Source organism: Zingiber officinale, chromosome 1B, assembly GCF_018446385.1.
Source record: "Zingiber officinale cultivar Zhangliang chromosome 1B, Zo_v1.1, whole genome shotgun sequence".
Lineage (NCBI taxonomy): Eukaryota > Viridiplantae > Streptophyta > Magnoliopsida > Zingiberales > Zingiberaceae > Zingiber > Zingiber officinale.
In genome coordinates this window covers 44,653,296-44,673,952 of record NC_055986.1, presented here as the reverse complement: position 1 = coordinate 44,673,952, position 20,657 = coordinate 44,653,296, and the positions used below count along the sequence as shown (strand labels likewise).

Genomic DNA, 20,657 nt, shown 5'->3' with positions numbered 1-20,657 from the left:
GTTCCATTGTACAAAATTTTGTACAAAGGTCGAACCTTTTCCTAGCTACCATGTATTCTTTTAAATTAAATTTTGGATCTCCTGCGGAACTTAACACGTTTGATCCAAAACTTAATCTATTTGTTCTTTTAGGTTTTGACTTGGATCTCCTGCGGAACTTAACACGTTTGATCCAAGTCTCCTTAAGTTATTAATTCCATTAAATATTAATTTCCATAAAAGGTTCCCAGTACTGACGTGGCGAGGCACATGGCCTTCTTGGATATGGGAGCAACCACCACCGACTAGACAAAACCTTTAATAGAAAGCTAATATTTAATTTCCTAAAATAACTTTAGGTTAACCAAAGAGAACAATCAAATCACAAGGAAAAGAAAGAAACAAAAGAACACAACTTCTAAAAACAGAGTCTAAATACGAAAACGTAATCCTCTTGTATTTGGTATTAATTCCATAAATAACTAGCATGATGCGTAAAGAAAAATTACTAGTTATACCTTGTAGAAAAACCTCTTGATCTTCTACCGTATTCCTCTTCTAACCTCGGACGTTGTGTGGGCAACGATCTACCGAGATGAGAAACCACCAACCACCTTCTTCTTCTCCAAGCAAGGTTCGGCCACAAAAGAAAAGCTTCACCAAGGAGAAAAACCAAAATACTAACCAAGCTCCAAGAGATGCTAGCTTTCTCTCCTTCTTCTTCTTCTTCTTCTCCAAGTAGTATCCGGCCACCACAAGAGCTCCAAGGAGGGGAGAGAGGTTCGGCCACCACAAGAGGAAGAGAGGGAGAGGATGGACCGGCCACCACAAGGAACAAGAGAGGGAGAGGAATAATAGATGTTGTGTCTTGAGAAGGCACCCTCACCCCTTCTTTTATATTCCTTGGCCTAGGTAAATTAGGAAATAAATTTTCCTTAATTTCCTTGACATGATTTAATTGAGAGAAATAAAATAAAATTTCCCTAATTAATTTGTGATGGCCGGCCACATCATTGGAAGGCAAATAGGACAAGTTTCAATCAACAATTAAAACTTCCTAATTTGTTTCCGGAAATTTTAAAAAATAAAATTTCTCTTTAAAATCTCTTCATGGTTAATAAAAGGAAATTTCTATAATTTTAATTTTATCAATCATGTGGATAATTTTAAAGAGAAAATAAAATATCTTACCAATCTACAAATTAGGAAAGAGATCTAATCTCTTTCTTAATCTTTTGTAGATCTTTTACAAGAGAGATATTTTAATTTTAATTCTCTTTAATAAATTATTTCTTCCACATAATAAAAACTAAAATTAAAATCCCTTTTTAATTTTATTTGTCCGGCCCCTACTAGCTTGGGCCGGCCACCCAAAATATACCTAGGCCGGCCTAGCTTGTTCCCAAGCTAGCTTGGCCGGCCCCATTGGTGGGTATAGAAGGTGGGTATAGGTGGGTATAGAACTCTATAAATAAGAGGCTACGATAGGGACCGAGAGGAGGAATTGGTTTTGGTCTCCGATAAAATTAAGCATCCGTGTTCACACAACTTAACTTTATCAATGATAATTCATTCCACTAGAGAACTATCATTGAACTACCGCACCAATCCCAAATTACATTTTGGGCTCCTTCTTATTATGAGTGTGTTAGTCTCCTGTGTTTAAGATATCGAATGTCCACTAATTAAGTGAGTTATTGACAACTCATTTAATTAATATCTAAGTCCAAGAGTAGTACCACTCAACCTTATTATCATGTCGGACTAAGTCCACTGCGGGGTTTAACATGACAATCTTTATGAGCTCCTCTTGAGGACATTATCAACCTAGTATCACTAGGACACAGTTTCCTTCTATAATCAACAACACACACTATGAGTGATACAATTTCCCAATTTATCGGGTTTATTGATTCATCGAACTAAATCTCACCCATTGATAAATTAAAGAAATAAATATCAAACATATGTGCTTGTTATTATATTAGGATTAAGAGCACACACTTCCATAATAACTGAGGTCTTTGTTCCTTTATAAAGTCAGTATAAAAGGAACGACCTCAAATGGTCCTACTCAATACACTCTGAGTGTACTAGTGTAATTATATGGTCAAGATAAGCTAATACCTAATTACACTACGACCTTCTAATGGTTTGTTCCTTTCCATTCTGGTCGTGAGCTACTGTTTATAATTTATAAGGTACTGATAACATCATCTTCTGTATGTGACACCACATACTATGTTATCTACAATATAAATTAAATGAACAACTACAAACAAATGTAGATAATTAGACCAAATGTGATTCTTTATTCATAATGAATGTTTACAAAGCTTAGGCTTTCAGTATACACTTCCAACACTAAGTACTAAACAAATGGGATGAATCATAACTATTCCAATGATATCAACCATTCACGCTCAAGTAAGTGAAAATAAGATCTTTATTGTCAAGCCTAAACTCAAATATGTTTTCGTACAACACTTAGCTCATATTATGCTACTTTAGATAGAGAAAAGAGGTACACTAAACATACTAGCATTATGTCTACAACATCATGAATCAAGATATAAATGTGCTAAAAATTTTACTTTTAGACAAGTCAGCAGTAGTGAGGAATGATGTACTCAATATGCCACAAAATATTTCAAAAGATAGTTAAGTGACAATCAAAACCAAGTCCAGCAAACAAAGCAAAGAAAAATGCAGGATGTAAGTAAAATTTGAAATAAGTAAAAACTGAAAACAAGTAAAGAAAAACAAAATGCAGAACAAATGAGAATGTAAAAAAAATGTAGAAAATGCAGAAAATTCAGGTTGCAAACACCCCCCTGACTTAAATATGTTGGTGGAGGAGGGCAGGGAAAAGGAGGTCTACGTGGTCGGCAAGAAGGAAAACTAGGGAAATTAGGATTCTAACTCAGAGTCCTATGATATTCGTAGAGAGTGTCAACTTGTTGACAAGTAACGTCAACTTGTTAGAATGTATACTAAAAACCTAGCTTTTTGTATAAACATTTATTTTGAAATAAGAATCACGATTGGTCAAATATCTTCATTTATGTTAAATATAGTTGTTCATTTAATTTATATTGTAGATAACATGGTGTGTGGTGTAACGACCCGGCCCTTTGGCCCATTTGGCGATCCATTTGGCGACTTCTCATGTCGTCGACCGTCGACCCTCGGGCGTGTGCCGTTATTCACAAGGTCTTCCCACCCTTGGCCAGTGGATTTTTGCCTTCCCCAGAATTCGAACTCAAGACCTCCAGGCTAAGTACTAGAGTTTATGAATCCTGGTAGCCAAGTGAGCGCCACTCACTTGGCTACCAGGATTCACAAACTCTAGTACTTAGCCTAGAGGTTTAGAGTTCGAAACGGTCGACGACATGAGAAGTCGCCAAATGGGCCGAAGGGCCAGGTCGTTACAATAAAAAGGCGCCTTTTTATTGCAACGACTCGACCCTTTGGCCTCTTGGGCGGCCCTTGCGGCGGCCCACTGGCGGCCCCTTATGTCGTCGGTCCATTTGGCGACCTCTCATGTCGTCGACCAACGACCCTTTGACCGTGTCGTTACTCACTAGGACTTTCCACCCCTGGCAGTGGATTTTTGCCTCCCCCAGGATTCGAACTCTAGACCTCCAGGCTAAGTAGTAGAGTTTATGAATCCTGGTAGCCAAGGCAGAACCTCCTCTGTACGGGTGACAATCTGAACCATGTCTACAGACACAATATACCTCAGCCACAGGCGGCTGGAATATACACACAACCACGCAGTTTATATGCAGCCTACTCAGTTGATACAAAAAAAAAACACAACCACGCAGTTATATGTAGATCTAACAGCCCACTCGGCTATACCAAAACCAAACACAGCGGAAATACAATGGACAACACATACAAACTAAAAATGAAGACTGCTAGCCGGCTAGGCTTACACCACACAACAATACAACACTCCAGAAATAAACTGAAACATAAAGCTAGATACACAAAATTTCATATACCAAAATAAAAATAAACAAAATGCGGAGACAGGTCTTCTGATGTGATGTGGGGACCGACAGGCAGGATACTCCAAGCAACTCCATAAACAACCAGCTACCTGAAAAAGATAGTGTCCACGGGGGTGAGTTCAACAACTCAGCAGATACCTAGTTGATATGATAGTAAACTATAACAAATAGTAATAACTATGGAGTACAGTCTCCTGGACAAAAGCTGGAAATGCACAATAGAAAAGGCTGAAGAGAACTGTACTCACCAGGGCCTCCTATTAGAATAGTCAGGTCGTCAGACCGAGAGTATCATAAATCTTGTATGCATGTCAAACATATGCATCCATCTAAATACAGCATATAAGTGCAGTAAACACAATCAGTAAATGCATAAATGCGTATGATGCCAATGATAGGTCCTGGTCACCCCTAACGCCAGTCATCCATCTCACACACGATGGTGAGACCGAGTGGGTAGGGTTGTGACAACCGTGCACTCTGACGTCACTGCTCCTGATGAGTGCCCGAGTGGACAGGATACTGTCGGAGTACACTTATACTCCTACCCCAAATCAAAAGTGGGGGAGCTCAATGCTCTCATCTCCCGGTACACGATGAGGGGGAGGGATCTCTGACGTGCTACCACGCTGCATCACACTACCCATGAGCGGACCAACGAAGCACCGACAGAGCAAAACTAACGTGCTACCACGCTGCGTCGCGTTACCCATGAGCGCACCAGCGGAGCACCGACAAAGATGAAACTGGTGATGTGCTTAACAATAATGGAGTAGACTATCGTGCAGCATGCAATCATGCGAATGATGCATGACACTAAGCATGACAGAATCCTGAACAACATAGCAATATCCATATATATATAAAATGTGTACCATAGGACAATGAACCAAATCAAAGGTACACAGACCAGATAAGGTATAAAAACCTAGATCCTGAATATAATAAACACATGGTTGTGTCACTACCCCTCTAAGCATGTATAATCAGGTAGGTACTAACATGAAGTCCAGAATAGGTAAACAAAACAAGCATGTAACAAGTATCGGGTAGTGACCAACTAAAGCAAAGACGAACATAATCATTACTAAAGGTTATAACCTACTAAACATATCAACATAACATTATCAAAGATAAGTCAAGGTACCCACCTCAAATAACAGGTCCAATCTAGTCAAATCCAACGTCGAGATGCTCATCTCGAATCAGAGTCCTGTAATACATGGTATCCAGATTTAGCTAATTACATATAAATAAATTAGCTAAATCAAATCCTCGAGAAGCTAACATAAATCCAGATCAAATTATAAACCCTAATTGGATAATCTAACTCCTCAATCGATTCTAACTAATCCATTCAAATTAGGACTTGAAATAAGCATAATCAATCATAGCATCTTACCCCATTTAGCCCTAATTCAACACATGTACCTAGGTTAACGTTAGTTATTAACCTATCTATCAATCATCGACAACATGATCAAAACCCTATACCTTACCTCAATTCACAGCGGCTGTTGATCCACACCTAGGGATAGTGTCGCCGAAAGGAGTAGCCGCTGCTGGAGACCGTTGGTTGCAGACACCACAAGCTACTGTTGAATTCGCCAAGAAAGAATCAACAGAAGTATTCCATATCAGGTTACAGTAGGAAGAATTACCTGTCTGGTAGGCTGACCACAACCAAACCCAGCGGAGCTAGGGTTCGGATCCGGCAACAAGAGGAAATCTAGGGCAAAGGAAAGGGTCGTCTACCTTCGCTAGGGGAGAGACACAATGGTGGTGCTGATCCTTCCTTCCGGCGAGCTCTTGTTGACCGCGACCAGGAGAGGGAGAGGTCGAGTGATGCACGACGGCTAGCATAGGGTGTAGCACCCACTAAGCTTTTAAGATAAATATGAGAATGATGAATTTGCCTTAGAAAAATATTAGTAGAATGTTGAACCAAAAAGAAATAAAAAGAAATAAAAATAGGGAGTGGTCAAGGATTGAACCTTGAACCTCTCATGATGTAAATGATAGGATTAATGGGTAATAACCAGTTGGGATAGGAATGATATATTGATAGCAAAGGAGGGAAACTCATGATAAGGATGAGAGTAAAAGCTAGCCAAAAGAAAGCAAGAAAAGAGCAAGAGAAAGGCAACTTGCCTTCCTTCTTTTCTCTCCCTCTTCCTCTCCCTTTGCCGTGACTTAAAGAGGACAATTAAGGGGATTCATTCCCCCTTATTTCATCATGAATGATGAGAACAAATAAATAAATAAAATAAAATAAAATAAAATAAAAAGGGGGCTAAGGGAGAAGGAAAGCAAAAACCAATTTTGCTACCTCTTCCCCCTTAACATAAAAGAAGATTTTATTTTTCTTCATTTCTCTCATTCTCTCCTCTCCACCACCGAGAGCCTCAGCCCCCTCTCCTCCATTTTCGGCCCCCAAAACAAGGTTCCTCCTAGGATACAAGGAAGGCTACCAAGGGAAATCAAAGGAGGAGAACAAGAAGAAGAGACCCTTTCTTCCATCACCACACTTTAGAACCACAAGCGAAAAGGAAGTAAGTATCCCCTCACCTATGGTACAAGTGTTTTTAATGTGTTTTTGGATTTTATGAGGATTTTAAAACCTAGAAACAAAGTTGTGAAAATTCGGCCAAAGAAAGGACTTGTAGATCCTAGGAATGTTTAATATAAGCCTTGATTCATGATAATTTTTCTATGCTTTGTAAGAAGGTTTTCTCTCATATTTTTATATATATGTGATGCTGGATTAAAGATGTACCTAACCCTAGAGTTTCGGCCAAAAAGGTTTTATAAGGGCTAGGGAATTTATTTGTTTACCTAACTTGCACAAAACCCTCTAAATAAATGGTTAAGGATCCATTATTGTTTTCATACTTGAAGGTTACTTGGAACCAAAAGTACCCCACTCACAAGTTTCGGCCAAGGAAGGGTTTAGGGTTAGGAAGACTTTGAATTTAAACTCACCATGTTTATATGATAGAATATATAGTTTCTTAAAGAGTTGCATGCTTGTATGTTGATAGAAACTCATGAACATCACTTTTAATGTTTCGGCCATGGTAAGGTGGATGGTTTAGAATAGCTTAAACAGATTTTTTTTAACATGCTCAAAACCTCCATGACAATAAGATATGAAAGTTGTTTGATGCTCCCATGCTTAATTAGAGTATAGGAAAATTGGTTGCATGATATATGATAATTATGACCACAAGGGTCCTAGCTTGTTTGTGAACCAAACTTATATGTATAGTTCCTTTGATGTTTTTTCCATAAAACTTGTTTAGGTTTTCCATACTTTAGGCCACCTAAAACCTAGTTTAAAGACTTGGAAGGTTTCGGCCAAACATATGCTATGAGATAAAGAAAGGAAAAAAACCTAGGAAACCTAAGACACAATTTAAATGTATGCTTATAGTGCTTGACTTTTATACATGTTATGAAATGTGTTATGACTTTCTATGCTTTTATGCCATTTGAACAAATTCCATGCTTGATGAGGTTCGGCCATGTAGGGTTTAAAGACCTAGAAACCTTAAAATTTAGACCTCATGTGTTAAAGATGCTTCTTATGAAATTGAGATAACATGTTGATTGTGTTCACATGCTTATATATTTTAACTATGATTCAAATGGACACCTTAAAGTCTCGGCCATGAAGGGATACATGCCTTAGAAACCCTAGAACTTACATTGAACATGCTCATGTCACTCTCCATGGAATATGAAATGTAGAAAGCTAAAAATTCACATGCTATATGTTGTTAGTGACCTAAATTGATGCTAAGGGAAGTTTCGGCCATGACAACATGTATGATGCCATTTATAAATTTATACATGATGTTAGAGTAAGTTCACATGCTTGTATGCTTGCTTGAAAACCTAAATGAGTACTTGTAAGTTTCGGCCATGACATAATTTTAAGGGCTTAAAGGATTTAGGAACTAACTCAATTGTGCTTACCATATTCCTTGAAACAAATGCTATAAATATGGTTAAGGTTTCCATGCTTTATGTCATTTAGAACCTTGTTTCACACTTGTTAAGGTTCGGCCAAATGAGGTTTAAGGACTTGGAGAACTTAGAGTCCAAGTAAATCTTGTTTATAATACTTCCTATGAAAATGATATGTGGATGAATTAGGTTCTACATGCTTGGATGTTGTTTAAAACCTGAATTGGCACCTAAGAGGGTTTCGGCCAAGATAAGAACCCAAAGGATTAGGAAGCTTAGTACCCAAATTAATCATGTTACATTGTTCCTTATGATTGGATGAGCACATGATACACTTTTATGCTTAGACATGTATGCTTGTGAGCTATACAAGATGAGAATTTCTACGATATGTTATGAGTTCAAAATATGCATGCTTTATGTTATGATATGTGGGTAAATTTTACATGCTTTGATGATATGATATGAGCTGAAAATATGCATGCTTATGTTATGATATGTGGTTAAATTATGCATGCTTTGATGCTATGTTTAGTGCTTAAAATATGCATGCTTTCATGATATGCTATGTGGTTAAATTATGCATGCTTGATGATATGCTTTATGCTTAAGATATGCATGTTTTTATGATCTATGCCTAAGTGATGCATGTTGTTATGATATGATGTATGCCTAAGTGATGCATACTTTTATGGTATGATGTATGCCTAAGTGATGCATACCTTTATGACATGATGTATGCCTAAGTGATGCATACCTTTATGATAAGATGTATGGCTAAGTGATGCATACTTTTATGACATGATGTATGCCTAAGTGATGCATACTTTTATGATGTATGATATGTATAAGTATGACATGTACTTTACTTTATATGGCTTGTACCAAGGGTGCACTACAAGAAAATTGGGATTCTACAACACTTAAACGACATCGCTTTTTATAAAAAGCGTTGTCTATTTTTTTTTAACAACGTTTTTAGTGAAAAGCATTGTCTATTTCATTATTTTCTTATTAATAGACATCGCTTTTCTAAAAACCGTTGTCTATTAGTGATTTTTACGGGTCAAAGACAACGCTTCGTAAAAAGCATTGTATATTAGACTGATTTTTAGTGTCTACGACAACGTTTTATAAAAAGCGTTGTCTATGTTTAAAATCTCATCTAAATCTTGATTAATACAAACCGTTGGATCTAAATCTTGATTAATACAAACCGTTGGATCTAGGTAAGGAGTAGAAAACCCGAACCCTTCTCCCAACTCCTATCTTCCGATCATTTTTGATCCCGAACCCTTCTCCCAACTCCTCATCTCACGCGGCCTTCTCCATCCAACTCCTCGGCAAACCCCTCTCTGGCACTGCTTCTTAAGATCAAGGACAGGGGGATGGTGGTGAAGGATTGGGTAGAGCAGGCGGAGATCCTGCGGCACCGGGCGGTGGGAGGCTTCGTGAGCCACTGCGGCTGGAACTCAGTGACGGAGGCGGCACTGTATGAATACTGAGTCGTCGCCACTCCACCCCCAAATCTTGGTGAGTCTTCCCTAATCCAAGCTCGCTTTCATGTTATGCGATCGCGTTTTCTTCTTCGCCGTGGAAATCTGTCTTCGATTCACATTTTGATCTTGGCACAATACGCGCAGATCGTTCGTTTTAGGATAGAATCGTCAACCTCGCAGTCGTGATCTAGGGTCTGATCTCTCACTCAACTCGTTGCCCTGGTCGTCTCCTACCACCACCGTCGAGGAAAGGGGTTCTTCGATTCCTATGTCTGGCGCTGTGGAACCATCGGAGTCGCATCCTCCGTACTCTCCCTCCCACGAGGAGTACAACCCTGAGCTGCCGGTTGCTCTTCCGGAGGATAGTGATGGCACTCCGTACCTGAGAATTTGAGACCTTTTGTGAAATTTTGAGATCTTTCTCAAGCTCCCTTCTTTGGTCTTGTTTCTTTTTCCTTGTTGTTGTCCTTTTTCTTGCCATTATATTCGAGTCCCAAATCAGCAATATAAATTGATTAATCTATATGTCTCAGAAAAGTAGATATAAGACGACATTGACATGTTCAGTATTTGATTGAATCTTGCTCAAGAATGCTCTGAAGGAGATCCTACTGGTCCCTCTCAGATCTTTTATTCCCTTTTAGCAACGAAGACAACATGATGATTTTCTTGTCAGTGAGAAGCCATTCTTTTTCAGATCTCCAAATGCCTTGATCAATCAAGCTGATTCTCAACTTGGAGTGCTAGTGCATAATCATCCTTGTCCAACTCAAGCAATCTCCAGGCAAAATCAATACCAAACTTGCATCGTGGTCTAATTGCATGCCAGAGATGATCTCTCTTCTTTTCCTTTTGCCGCTTTATCTTTCCCTTTCTTTTTTACCGTCACTGCCTGCTGCAAATTTCAGACATTCCTGGCCATGTTTGTGGCTCAAAGATCCCAAAAGCCAGCTTGGACTCGTCAATGGCCACCTCCACATCTCAGATGCCCTCCACGCCCCCTCTCTCTTTTCCTCAGAGCAAACGTTGATCCTTGAGCTCGGCACAATCCCCTCCTCCTCGATCCTTTCGTTGCCTTGTTCCTAGGTATGCTTTCCTTTAGAAAAGCAACAAACAAAGATGCTCTCATTCCCTTGCTGAACTCCTGGAATCAATGGGAACAACTTTGCCTGCACACTATATAACCAACACTAATCTCATAATAGTTTTACTGGTTCCCTTTGTTTTCATGTGATTATTCGCTTCTCGCACACACAGAATCATCCTCTGCTTATTGCAACCTAGGAGTTTGTATGGAGGTAATTAATACTAATGTGTAAGATATGATTTCCTAAAGTTTTCAGGACTTTGAGGATATAGAATCATATTCTTATTCATAGAACTCATGCTAATGTATGTTTCAATGGCACAGACTATAGAGCTAAAGGTGGACATGGTTGCATTACATGAGAAGAGATTGAGGAAATGTTTGTCCAAAGTGAAAGGTAAATAGTTACTTATAACATATATTTTAATGTGTATGTTTATCATTAATAATTTGTCTCTAATTTTTATAGGCTCCTTGACAACAAGATGCCAAATAATGTGGTTACTATGTGATGCGATTTATGAGACAAATTGTTGAAGAAGTTGAAATTATCGAAAAAGATTCACTACGATCTATAGTAATGTTTACTTACTTATGTCTCAAATTATTTGAAATAAACTATTTAAAATATGCAAAGTCAATGTTGATTTTTTTTTCTCATTAATGTTCACAGTTCACACAAGCAGAGTATTCTCGAGAAAAAATTGATGAGGTGCGATCGGAGTTGGCAGAATGTATACAAGATCATATTTATGAGTAGGTGCGTTCAAGTTTATGTAAGTTCATTACCTTATTTTAGCTAAGGTTTATGTAATTAAGTTCATTATCTTTAGCAAGAAGCAACTTTTTGCTTCTTTAGAATCCATTTTCAGCTATGAGATGCAATCTACCCTTGTTTGTTATTTTCAGTTTAATCTGTGATAAAGAGTCTTCTTGGTTATTAACTGAATTATATAAACTGAATGCATTTTAGAATGGAGAAATACTGAGATGTGCTCCCTGAGCTTCTAATTTTGACAATTGTTTGCTAAATTTTTTATATCAGTTGTAGCCATATGATACTCCACTTGCTCAATTGGATTATGACTAGGCATGGATGACAAATAATCGAGTCTACTTAGCCCAAGTCCAAACTTGAATCATGCCAATTCATACAGACCGAAAAGTGAAGTGTGCCTGATCAAAAGAAAACATAATTTCTTAATCTGGTAAATGGTTTAGTGCATTACTCTTTGCAACTGAAGCAGATTCTTTATGTTTCCAGTGCCTTAAGGCTGGTTGTTACATCATTTTCAATAAATCTCCTCCTTTAGCATTTCATTGTGCAGCACCAGCAACTTCATAGTTAACTTTTAAAATGCGTTACAGTGTTGCAATGCTCTGAAGAATATTAATGTCCAAACCAGAACATTAGCAATCGGGTAAGCACTTGATTGTTCATTTTATGATACTTTTATCTTCAAGTGGGTCATGATTCACTTTACAACTTCTATCTTTGAGGAATATGTACAGTTTGAGTTGCAAAGCGTGAACGCACCACCAGACCACAAGGCCCCACTGTCTGCCAGATTTGGCTCAGCTTTAAGCTTCGGCACGCGTTTGATTCTACCTTTTCTCCTTCACGCTTGTTCTGCTTTGGTACAGTGGAGTTGGTGTGCCACACTGATATATTCTATTCTATGGTTGTGAATGATGAGTGATGAATATCAAATATATGCAACTCTGTACGTCCAAAGCATTTGAAGGCCCTAGCACCAGTGCACATTAATACTAAGTTTATCAAGCTGGATGCTGAAGTTAGTAAACATAAATAACTCTGTTGCTTTCATAATTCTAAAGCTGGAACTGACCATACCAGATTTTCCACACAGAATGCACCATTTTTCGTGACGAAATTGGCAATCAAAACACTGCCCTGTGTTATTTTATTCAGGTGAAATTTCAGTATATCAAAATTTTTTCGCTTGGATTTAAAGCAATCCCTAGTTTGTTGCAAAATTATCTTCTTCTTTTTTTAAATGCAATATTGTTAAAGTTAACTACTAAATCTCTGTTTCAAATTTTTGTAAATCAGATTCAGAAGTGAGATTTGTTTTATCATCTTTAAGTTAATCTACCTTCAGTTTATTGCATATGATGTATAGAGTCAGTAGTACTAAATTCAATAGCTCAAACTGATTTTTTCTTTCATTCCAGGAATGGCATTGCCTTTGATAGGATAGTCGGCTTTCAAGATCTTGGAAGCAAAGATGATTTTACTGCCAGAGCTTTAGAAAATCTTCTTAAAAGAAAAGGCAAGCACTTTCTACTTGCTTCTTCTTACAAGTATGCTGGTCGTTATCTAACATGATTCTTTTTCTAGGAATTATTAAATGTATCAAGAAAACTGCATAAATAAAAAAAAAACAAGTGTAACTTTCAAATGCAAGGATCGGATTAGATTGGAGGGAGGATTAACAAGAAGAACATCTATGTGTACCTGCTAAGAGCTGCAGAATCTGGATGAATACCACCACTGCAATTGTGATTTGAGTAATGAAAGCCCTTTGGTAGTGGTCTCCTATGCAAAATGCAAAGTGTATCTCACTATAGGGGAGGAAGTAAACTTGGGAGAGCATGTGCTTGCCTCTTAGTAGATCAAAGAACAAGCTGCATGAGATCAGTTTAATAAAGCAGTCAGATAGCTACATGCAATTTGAAAACTATTTTACATCAAGGATCTGAAAATCTTCATTAAGATTAGTGTAAATTTTGTTTCTTTTGGTAGAAAGTGATGATGATTGTTTTGTTTCTTTTGAGAGCCATCAGTAATGCTCATATATGAACTTGAAACATATTATTGCTACTTTTGTAGGTGGATACAGGACAGTCGAGATCAGTACACTAAGGAGCGTCTGGATTCAGTAATTGATCAGTACACTAAGCGTATGGATTCAGTAACCACTGTACTATTTTGAGTAAACAGATTGTTGGCTACTTCAGTATTCAGTATTCAGTAAACAGATTGTTGGCTAAACAAATTGTAGCTGTTCAAAATAGATTTTTTGTGCTCTTTTGTTTTATATGTGAATATCACTATATACTTTGAAACAGAATTAGTGTAAATTTTGATATTTACTTGCTTTTCATGTAATTAATTATTAATATTATTTTAACATCAGATTTCTATTATTTTTATGAGTTTGAAATCATTAACTGAGTTGATTATATGTAAATTTAGAATCTAGACATGGTAAAAGAAAAATAATAGTTTAGTAAATATAAAAATAATGATTTTTAAATAATTTTTTTTTATTTTTTTTTCTTTAAAACGACAACGCTTTTAAAGCGTTGTAATAGTGTTGTCTTTGCAAAATATGACTACGCTTTTAAAGCGTTGCAAAAGCGTTGTCTTTTCTACCAAAAACAACGCTTTAAAAGCGTTGCAAAACGTTGCCTTTGCATAAAACGACAACGCTTTTAAAGCGTTGCAAAAGCGTTGTCTTTGGTACAAACGACAACGCTTTAAAAGCGTTGTCGTTGAGCAGACTTTTTACAACAGTGCCTTTAACAACGCTTTTTCTGGCAAAAAGACAACGCTTTAAAAGCGTTGTCTATTAGCTTTTTTGTTGTAGTGGTGGGCTCCATAAGCGCCCCGGGGTCGATGGAATAAGACTCGGGCCTCGTTAGGGATGAGCTCCTAAGTGCCCCTAGGTCGATGGAGTAAGACTCGGGCCTAGTATGTTGCCTTGTAGGGTTCAAGACTTGCTACCTTGGACCTACATAGGTTGTGCACAATATGTAAGTGATACATAGCCGGGATCCCCTTTAAGTTGAGATTATGTTCAAGTATATATGTAAGAAGAAATGGTTTTAAAGATCATGAGACATACACATGTTTTTCGGATACATGTTTTTCAAAATCATATTGCATATACCTTATGATGATTTATGATAAGCCATGGTTAGATATGATTATGTTATGTTCCATGATATGTCCATGTGTAGGATATGCCATGACTCCTTATGACGATATGTCATGATTAGATACGATTATGTTATTCTTCATGCTATGCTTTACGCTATGATATGCCATGACTAGTTATGATTTCTTCATGTTGCATGATATGCTTAAAAGAGTATGTTACATTATGTCATGACTAGTTGAAATGATGCCATGTTGAGACATTCTTTGATTATACTATGATTTTCGGTTTTAGTGAGTAGGAAAGGAACTTACTGAGCCATGAGTGCTCACAGCTTACTGTCCTTGTACCACAGATAAAGGAAAAAGCTGGATGAGCTAGAGGAGCAGCAGGAGAGGCAAGGAGATGTGTGTGACAGTGGCTAGGCAACCAAATAAGAACCTGCTTTAAAAAAAAAAACTTTTAAAGAACTATGCTTTGGTATCATGAATTGTAGTACCGTATGTGTGACTTGATGTTATGTTTCCACTAATTTTGATATCATGTTATTGAGGCCATGGTAGTGTAGTTCGGATTTGATGAAAGGGAAAACAAAAGAAAAGTTTTTATTAAACTAAGAGAATTATTTTAAGTCTTCCGCTGTTTAAAAAAAAAAAAAAAATTGTACATAGAGTATCGTAGCCCCGTCCCTTAGGGTTAGCAGGGAGGGCGGGCTTTACAGGGAGGTGCAGAGCCAAGTTTTTGCCAGCTCACTACACAGAGAGGAAGAGATGAAGAGGGTGTCGGCGGTACGACTCAGATCTAGGGAACAACAATGGGCGGTGTGCTAGGGCACAGGCGACAGCACTGAATTCCAATGGTCGGTGATCGGCGTGCCGATCAGAAGAGAGGAATGGGTAGCTCTCTTCACCGGTGGCCTGGCTTCGGGCGGAGGAGATAGTGAGATCAGAAGAAGGGCTCGGTGAGGAAGAAAACGAAAAGAGGGGAGAAGAAACCGCTGCTTGCGGTTAGGGCACAGCGTTAGCGGGGAAGAAGACTCGGGCACGCGGCGTCGAAGAGGAAGGGGTGAGGGCACAGTAACGGGAAAAGAAAATAAATAAATAAATAAATTTTTCCTCATTTAAATGGGTAGTCTAAACAAGCTTTCCCGGGGCCCAGTTTTTATCTCCGTAACCGAAGTCATACGGTCTTCGAAAAATTCCCAGAAAATTTCAAAAATTTCAGAAAATTCCCTTATCATTATTCGCCATTTTTCGGTATTTTACATTCTCCCATACTAATAAAAATTTGGTCCCTAAATTTTGTTATCTATCATCAGCAAGTAATAGCAAAAGCTAACACAGAATAAATGTTGAACGGAACCATAACTTACATACCTCTAGTGAAAAGGTGGGGGTATCGATATCGAGCTCGAATCGTATCCTCGAGCTCCCAGGTAGCCTCCTCATCGGAATAATGATGCCATCCAACTTTAACTAGTCAGATTGTCTTGTTCCATAACTGACGCTCTTTCCGATCCAGAATCCGTACCGGAACCTCCTCATAAGTGACGTCAGGCTGAACGGGAACTGAGATATCTGTCAGCACATGTGTCGGGTCGGGTATGTATCTCCTCAGCATAGATATGTGGAATACGTCGTGAACACCTACCAGGGACAGTGGTAGTGCCAGACGGTAAGCTACCGCTCCAATCCTCTCCAAGATCTGGAAAGGTCCAATGTATCGTAGAGCTAGCTTACCTCTGAGGCCAATTCTCTTCACCCCTTTTGTGGGTAAAACTCGCAGAAATAGATGGTCGCCTGTAGAGAACTCCAGGGGTCTGCGTCTCTGATCAGCATAACACTTCTGGCGATCCTGCGCCTCTGACATCCTCCATCTGATAATACGGACCAACTCTGCCTCCTGCTGAGCTCTATGAGGTCCCAACAACTAGGTCTCCCCAACCTCATCCCAGAGAGTGAGTGTCCGACCAGGCATATCATACAACGCTTCAAACGGTGTCATCTGGATAGCCGAATGAAAGCTATTGTTGTAGGCAAACTCTACCAATGGCAAATGGTCCTCCCAACTGCCTCCAAAATCCAATACACAAGACCTCAGCAAGTCCCCTAGAATCTGAATGGTCCACTCTGACTGTCTATCTGTCTGCGGATGCAAAGCGGTACTGAAACGGAGCTGAGTGCCCAAGGCCTGCTGCAGACTCTGCCAGAAACAAGATGTGAACCGGGGGTCTCTATCCGAAATAATAGTCAAAGGGACACCATGTAATTTGATGATCTCCCGACAATACATATCTACCCATCGATCCAAGGAATCAATCTTCCAGATCGCTAAGAAGTGCGCCGATTTGGTTAATCTATCAATGATTACCCAAGTCGCATCATGGCCCCGTCGTGTTCTAGGCAAACCCACCACAAAGTCCATGGTAATATGTTCCCATTTTCACTCAGGAATAGGAATCCGCTGAAGTAAACCAGCAGGTCTCTGGTGCTCGGCCTTTACCTGCTGACAGACAAGACATCTCGCTACAAATTCCGCGATGTCTTTCATCATACCGTTCCACCAATAGAAACGCCTCAAATCATGATACATGCGAGTCCCACCTGGATGGATCACAAATCGAGAGCGATGAGCCTCTTGAAGTAGCTCCTGCAAGACCGGGTGAGATTGAGGTACACATAATCTACCTCAAAAGTATATAATACCCTCCTCATCTCGTGTGAACTCGGTCTGCGATCCGGAAGCTATCTGACTACCAATAAACTGAAAATGTTGATCACCGGCCTGGGCCTCTCGGACCCTCGTCCTGATCGACGATTGAGCAACCATAGTAACCAGAATACCCTGCTCTGTCTGTCCCTGCTCCTCAAGGCCTAACTCAGCAAAACCCTGAACCAAGTCTGTGACTGAAACTCGATGGCAAGCCAAAATCCCTCTAGACTTCCTACTGAGTGCATCGACAACCACATTAGCTTTTCCCGGGGGGTAGCTAATGGTATAATCATAATCCTTAGGAACTCTATCCATCTCCTCTGTAAGAGATTGAGTTCCTTCTGAGTGAATAGATATTTGAGACTCTTATGGTCCGTAAGAATCTCAAAGGTAATACCGTATAGATGATGCCGTCAAATCTTCAAAGCAAAGATGATGGCGGCTAGATCCAATCATGTACTGGGTAGTTCTTCTCATGCTTCTTCAACTGACGAGAAGCATAGGAGACTACTCTGCCGTGATGCATCAGAACAGCGCCCAAACCCTGTGGAGAAGCGTCGGTGTAGAGTACAAATCCATCCTCTCCAGAAGGCAAAACCAAAACTGGAGCCGACACAAATCTCCGCTTCAACTTCTGAAAGCTGGTCTCACAGGCTTCTGACCAAGTGAACTTCACGCCTTTTCTGGTCAAGCGTGTTAGCGGCATAGCAATGCGGGAGAAACCCTCGACAAAATGTCGGAAATATCCGGCCAGTCCCAGAAAACTACGGATCTCCTGTACTGACTTCGGCTGCTCCCAGCTGGTGACAGCCTCGATCTTCTGAGGGTCTAAGCAAATACCTCTGCTAGAGACCACGTGTCCCAGTAAACCGACTGAAGATAGTCAGAAGGCACACTTGCTGAACTTCTCATATAGCTGATGTCGTCAAAAAGTCTCCAAGACTATGCGAAGATGCTGTGCATGTTCCTCCTCGGAACACAAATAGATTAATATGTCATCGAGGAAAATGACAACAAACTGATCTAGATACTCCATAAAGATGAGGTTCATCAAATCCATAAATACCGCTGGAGCATCGGTAAACCCAAATGGCATTACTAAAAACTCATAATGTTTGTACAACAGACATCTCAACCAGAGATCCCCAATAACAAGTTTGATATCTGATCACTAACTACAAATCACCAAAGAATAGATCATCTAATGTGAGAGCTACGCTCCATCACAAGAAATACTACATATATGGGAGCAACGCTCTACCACCAACAAGGCAACCTATATAGGAGCAGCGCTCCACCCCAACCATCCAAAATATGTGGGAGCAACGCTACACCACACACAATCCAAAATATGTGGAAGCAATGCTCCACCACAACCATCTAAAATATATCGGAGTAACACTCTACCACAATCAATCCACAATATGTGGGAGTAACGCTCCACCATAATAATCCAAAACATATGGGAGCAACCAAGGGTATCACAATCCAGAAAGCAAATTAAATCCATCGTCAACTCTATCAACATCGTAGTGGGTCACCCACTAATAGGAGAATTAGTTGACAGGGTAATACAACAAATGACATAATGTAGACACTCCACATCCTGTATTCAACATAAGTAGAATCATCATGATGTCACCAACAATACACCTAGCACACGTGCACACATCACATAGGTATGATCGACATAATCCTCCAATTAGTACACACCCAACACACTCATATCACAGGTATAAATCAGTGTGATACCTCCAAAAATACATTCCGAACCCGTGTGCATATATCAACGTAAGTATAATCGACAATACACCTCAAACAATACTCACCAAACATATATACACACCTATGCCAAGAGTATAATCAACATAATACTTCTAACCAATCATAATACACACGAGTGTACACACAGCACAAATATAATCAACAAGATACCTCCCATAATACCCAAAACATATGTACACATAACATAGATATGAATAATCAGCATATACAACCCAATCAACCTGGCATTCCCTATGCTACCTTCTAAGTTATCCAACTAGGTACATACAGTCAGAAATTAAAGTACCCCATGGAATAGGATACATCGATCCTCTATAGACTGACCCAAACCGACAATGGTATACGGCTAATTCAGTCTTTTACACGTCAGTACAAAACATGTACTCAAATGTGCTCTAGATACCTAACTAAGCACACATAACCCAAAGATTTGAACCTCTAAAAATAGAGTATGACAATCCCCTACTGATCAGATCAACAAAACTAAATCGGTCATCTACTAACTAATCAAGAATACATTAATCCTCCACAAGCAACTAAGGTATATCGATCCACGACTACCCAAATCAACAAGTGTAAATCAGACTTCTACTAACCGATCTAACAAAAGTAAATTAATTATCTACTGATGAAATTAACTAAGATAAAATGGTATTCTACTGGTTAAGTCAACATGAATATGTAGGTACTATCCACTACCCAGCTAATAATAGCAGAGGTTGTATGTGCCTCCATCTCCTAACCAACTAGTAGTAACAGAAGCTAAAACTACTGGTGGTATGATATGACATGAATATGTAGGTACTATCCACTACCCAACTAATAATAGCAGAGGCTGTATGTGCCTCCATCTCCTAACCAACTAGTAGTAACAGAAGCTAAAACTACTGGTGGTATGATATGAAAAATCACCAGAGACTGTAATCCTTGATCTCTATTAGGGTCGATCATCATCAGTGGCTAACCCATCACATGTAATATGTATTACAACAACCAGACAGGTACTAAATAAAAAGTGCTAATACATGTCAAAAACTATAATAGTCAACGGTGCATATACTAACAAAAAGGTAGGATAACAGTATATCAACATACCTCCTATAGCTTGGAGATGTCCTGCCGCTGCCAGGTCCCAAAACCTGAAAAGTCACATCGACAAAACTAAAACAAGAAATCTGAAACACGGGATATAAGACTCATAAACTTGCTCTGATACCAATAAATTAGTATAAGATAAATCTCAAAATCTGTAACACGATATACAAACAAGTATCGCCAACCTGGCTCTGATGTCAAATAAATTATCACGCCCCGAGGGAGTCCCTGCCAGAGGAAATTCCAGCAGGACCTCCCCTGTACGGGTGACAATCTGAACCATTTCTATAGACACAATATACCTCAACCACAGGCGGCTGGAATATACACACAACCACACAGTTTATATGGAGCCTACTCGGCTGATACAATAAAAATACAACCACACAGTTATATATAGATCTAACAGCCCACTCGGCTGTACCAAAACCAAACACAGCGAAAATACAATGGACAACACATACAAACTAAAAACGAAGACTGCTAGCCGGCTAGGCTTACACCACACAACAATACAACACTCCAGAAACAAACCGAAACACAAAGTTAGATACACAAAATTTCATATACCAAAATAAAAATAAACAAAATACGGAGATAGGTCTTA

General features: G+C 39.1%; 1 protein-coding gene across 12 annotated transcripts; it reads left to right on the top strand.

Annotated features, from left to right (window-relative positions):
* Nucleotides 1–9,226: 9,226 nt before the first annotated feature.
* Nucleotides 9,227–13,713, top strand: LOC122056125 (thioredoxin domain-containing protein PLP3B-like). Of its 12 annotated transcripts, none has more exons than XR_006133038.1 (10): nucleotides 9,227–9,500; nucleotides 9,611–10,552; nucleotides 10,724–10,764; nucleotides 10,878–10,950; nucleotides 11,023–11,130; nucleotides 11,227–11,313; nucleotides 11,922–11,974; nucleotides 12,066–12,349; nucleotides 12,425–12,486; nucleotides 12,750–12,841. XR_006133038.1 is itself a non-coding variant. In XM_042617930.1 (10 exons), the coding sequence occupies exons 5-10, from the start codon at nucleotides 11,261–11,263 to the stop codon at nucleotides 13,458–13,460; spliced, it is 411 nt and encodes a 136-aa protein (XP_042473864.1). In that variant the 5' UTR covers nucleotides 9,228–9,500; nucleotides 9,611–10,764; nucleotides 10,878–10,950; nucleotides 11,023–11,130; nucleotides 11,227–11,260; the 3' UTR covers nucleotides 13,461–13,713. The 12 variants fall into 12 exon arrangements, 2 of the variants coding, with proteins under 2 accessions (XP_042473864.1, XP_042473855.1); XM_042617930.1 differs by adding an exon at nucleotides 13,408–13,713 and having other exon boundaries at nucleotides 9,228–9,500; nucleotides 9,611–10,764; nucleotides 11,227–11,329; nucleotides 12,274–12,349; nucleotides 12,750–12,847; XR_006133041.1 differs by lacking the exons at nucleotides 9,611–10,552; nucleotides 10,724–10,764 and adding an exon at nucleotides 11,599–11,761 and having other exon boundaries at nucleotides 9,228–9,500; nucleotides 11,227–11,329.
* Nucleotides 13,714–20,657: the final 6,944 nt, after the last annotated feature.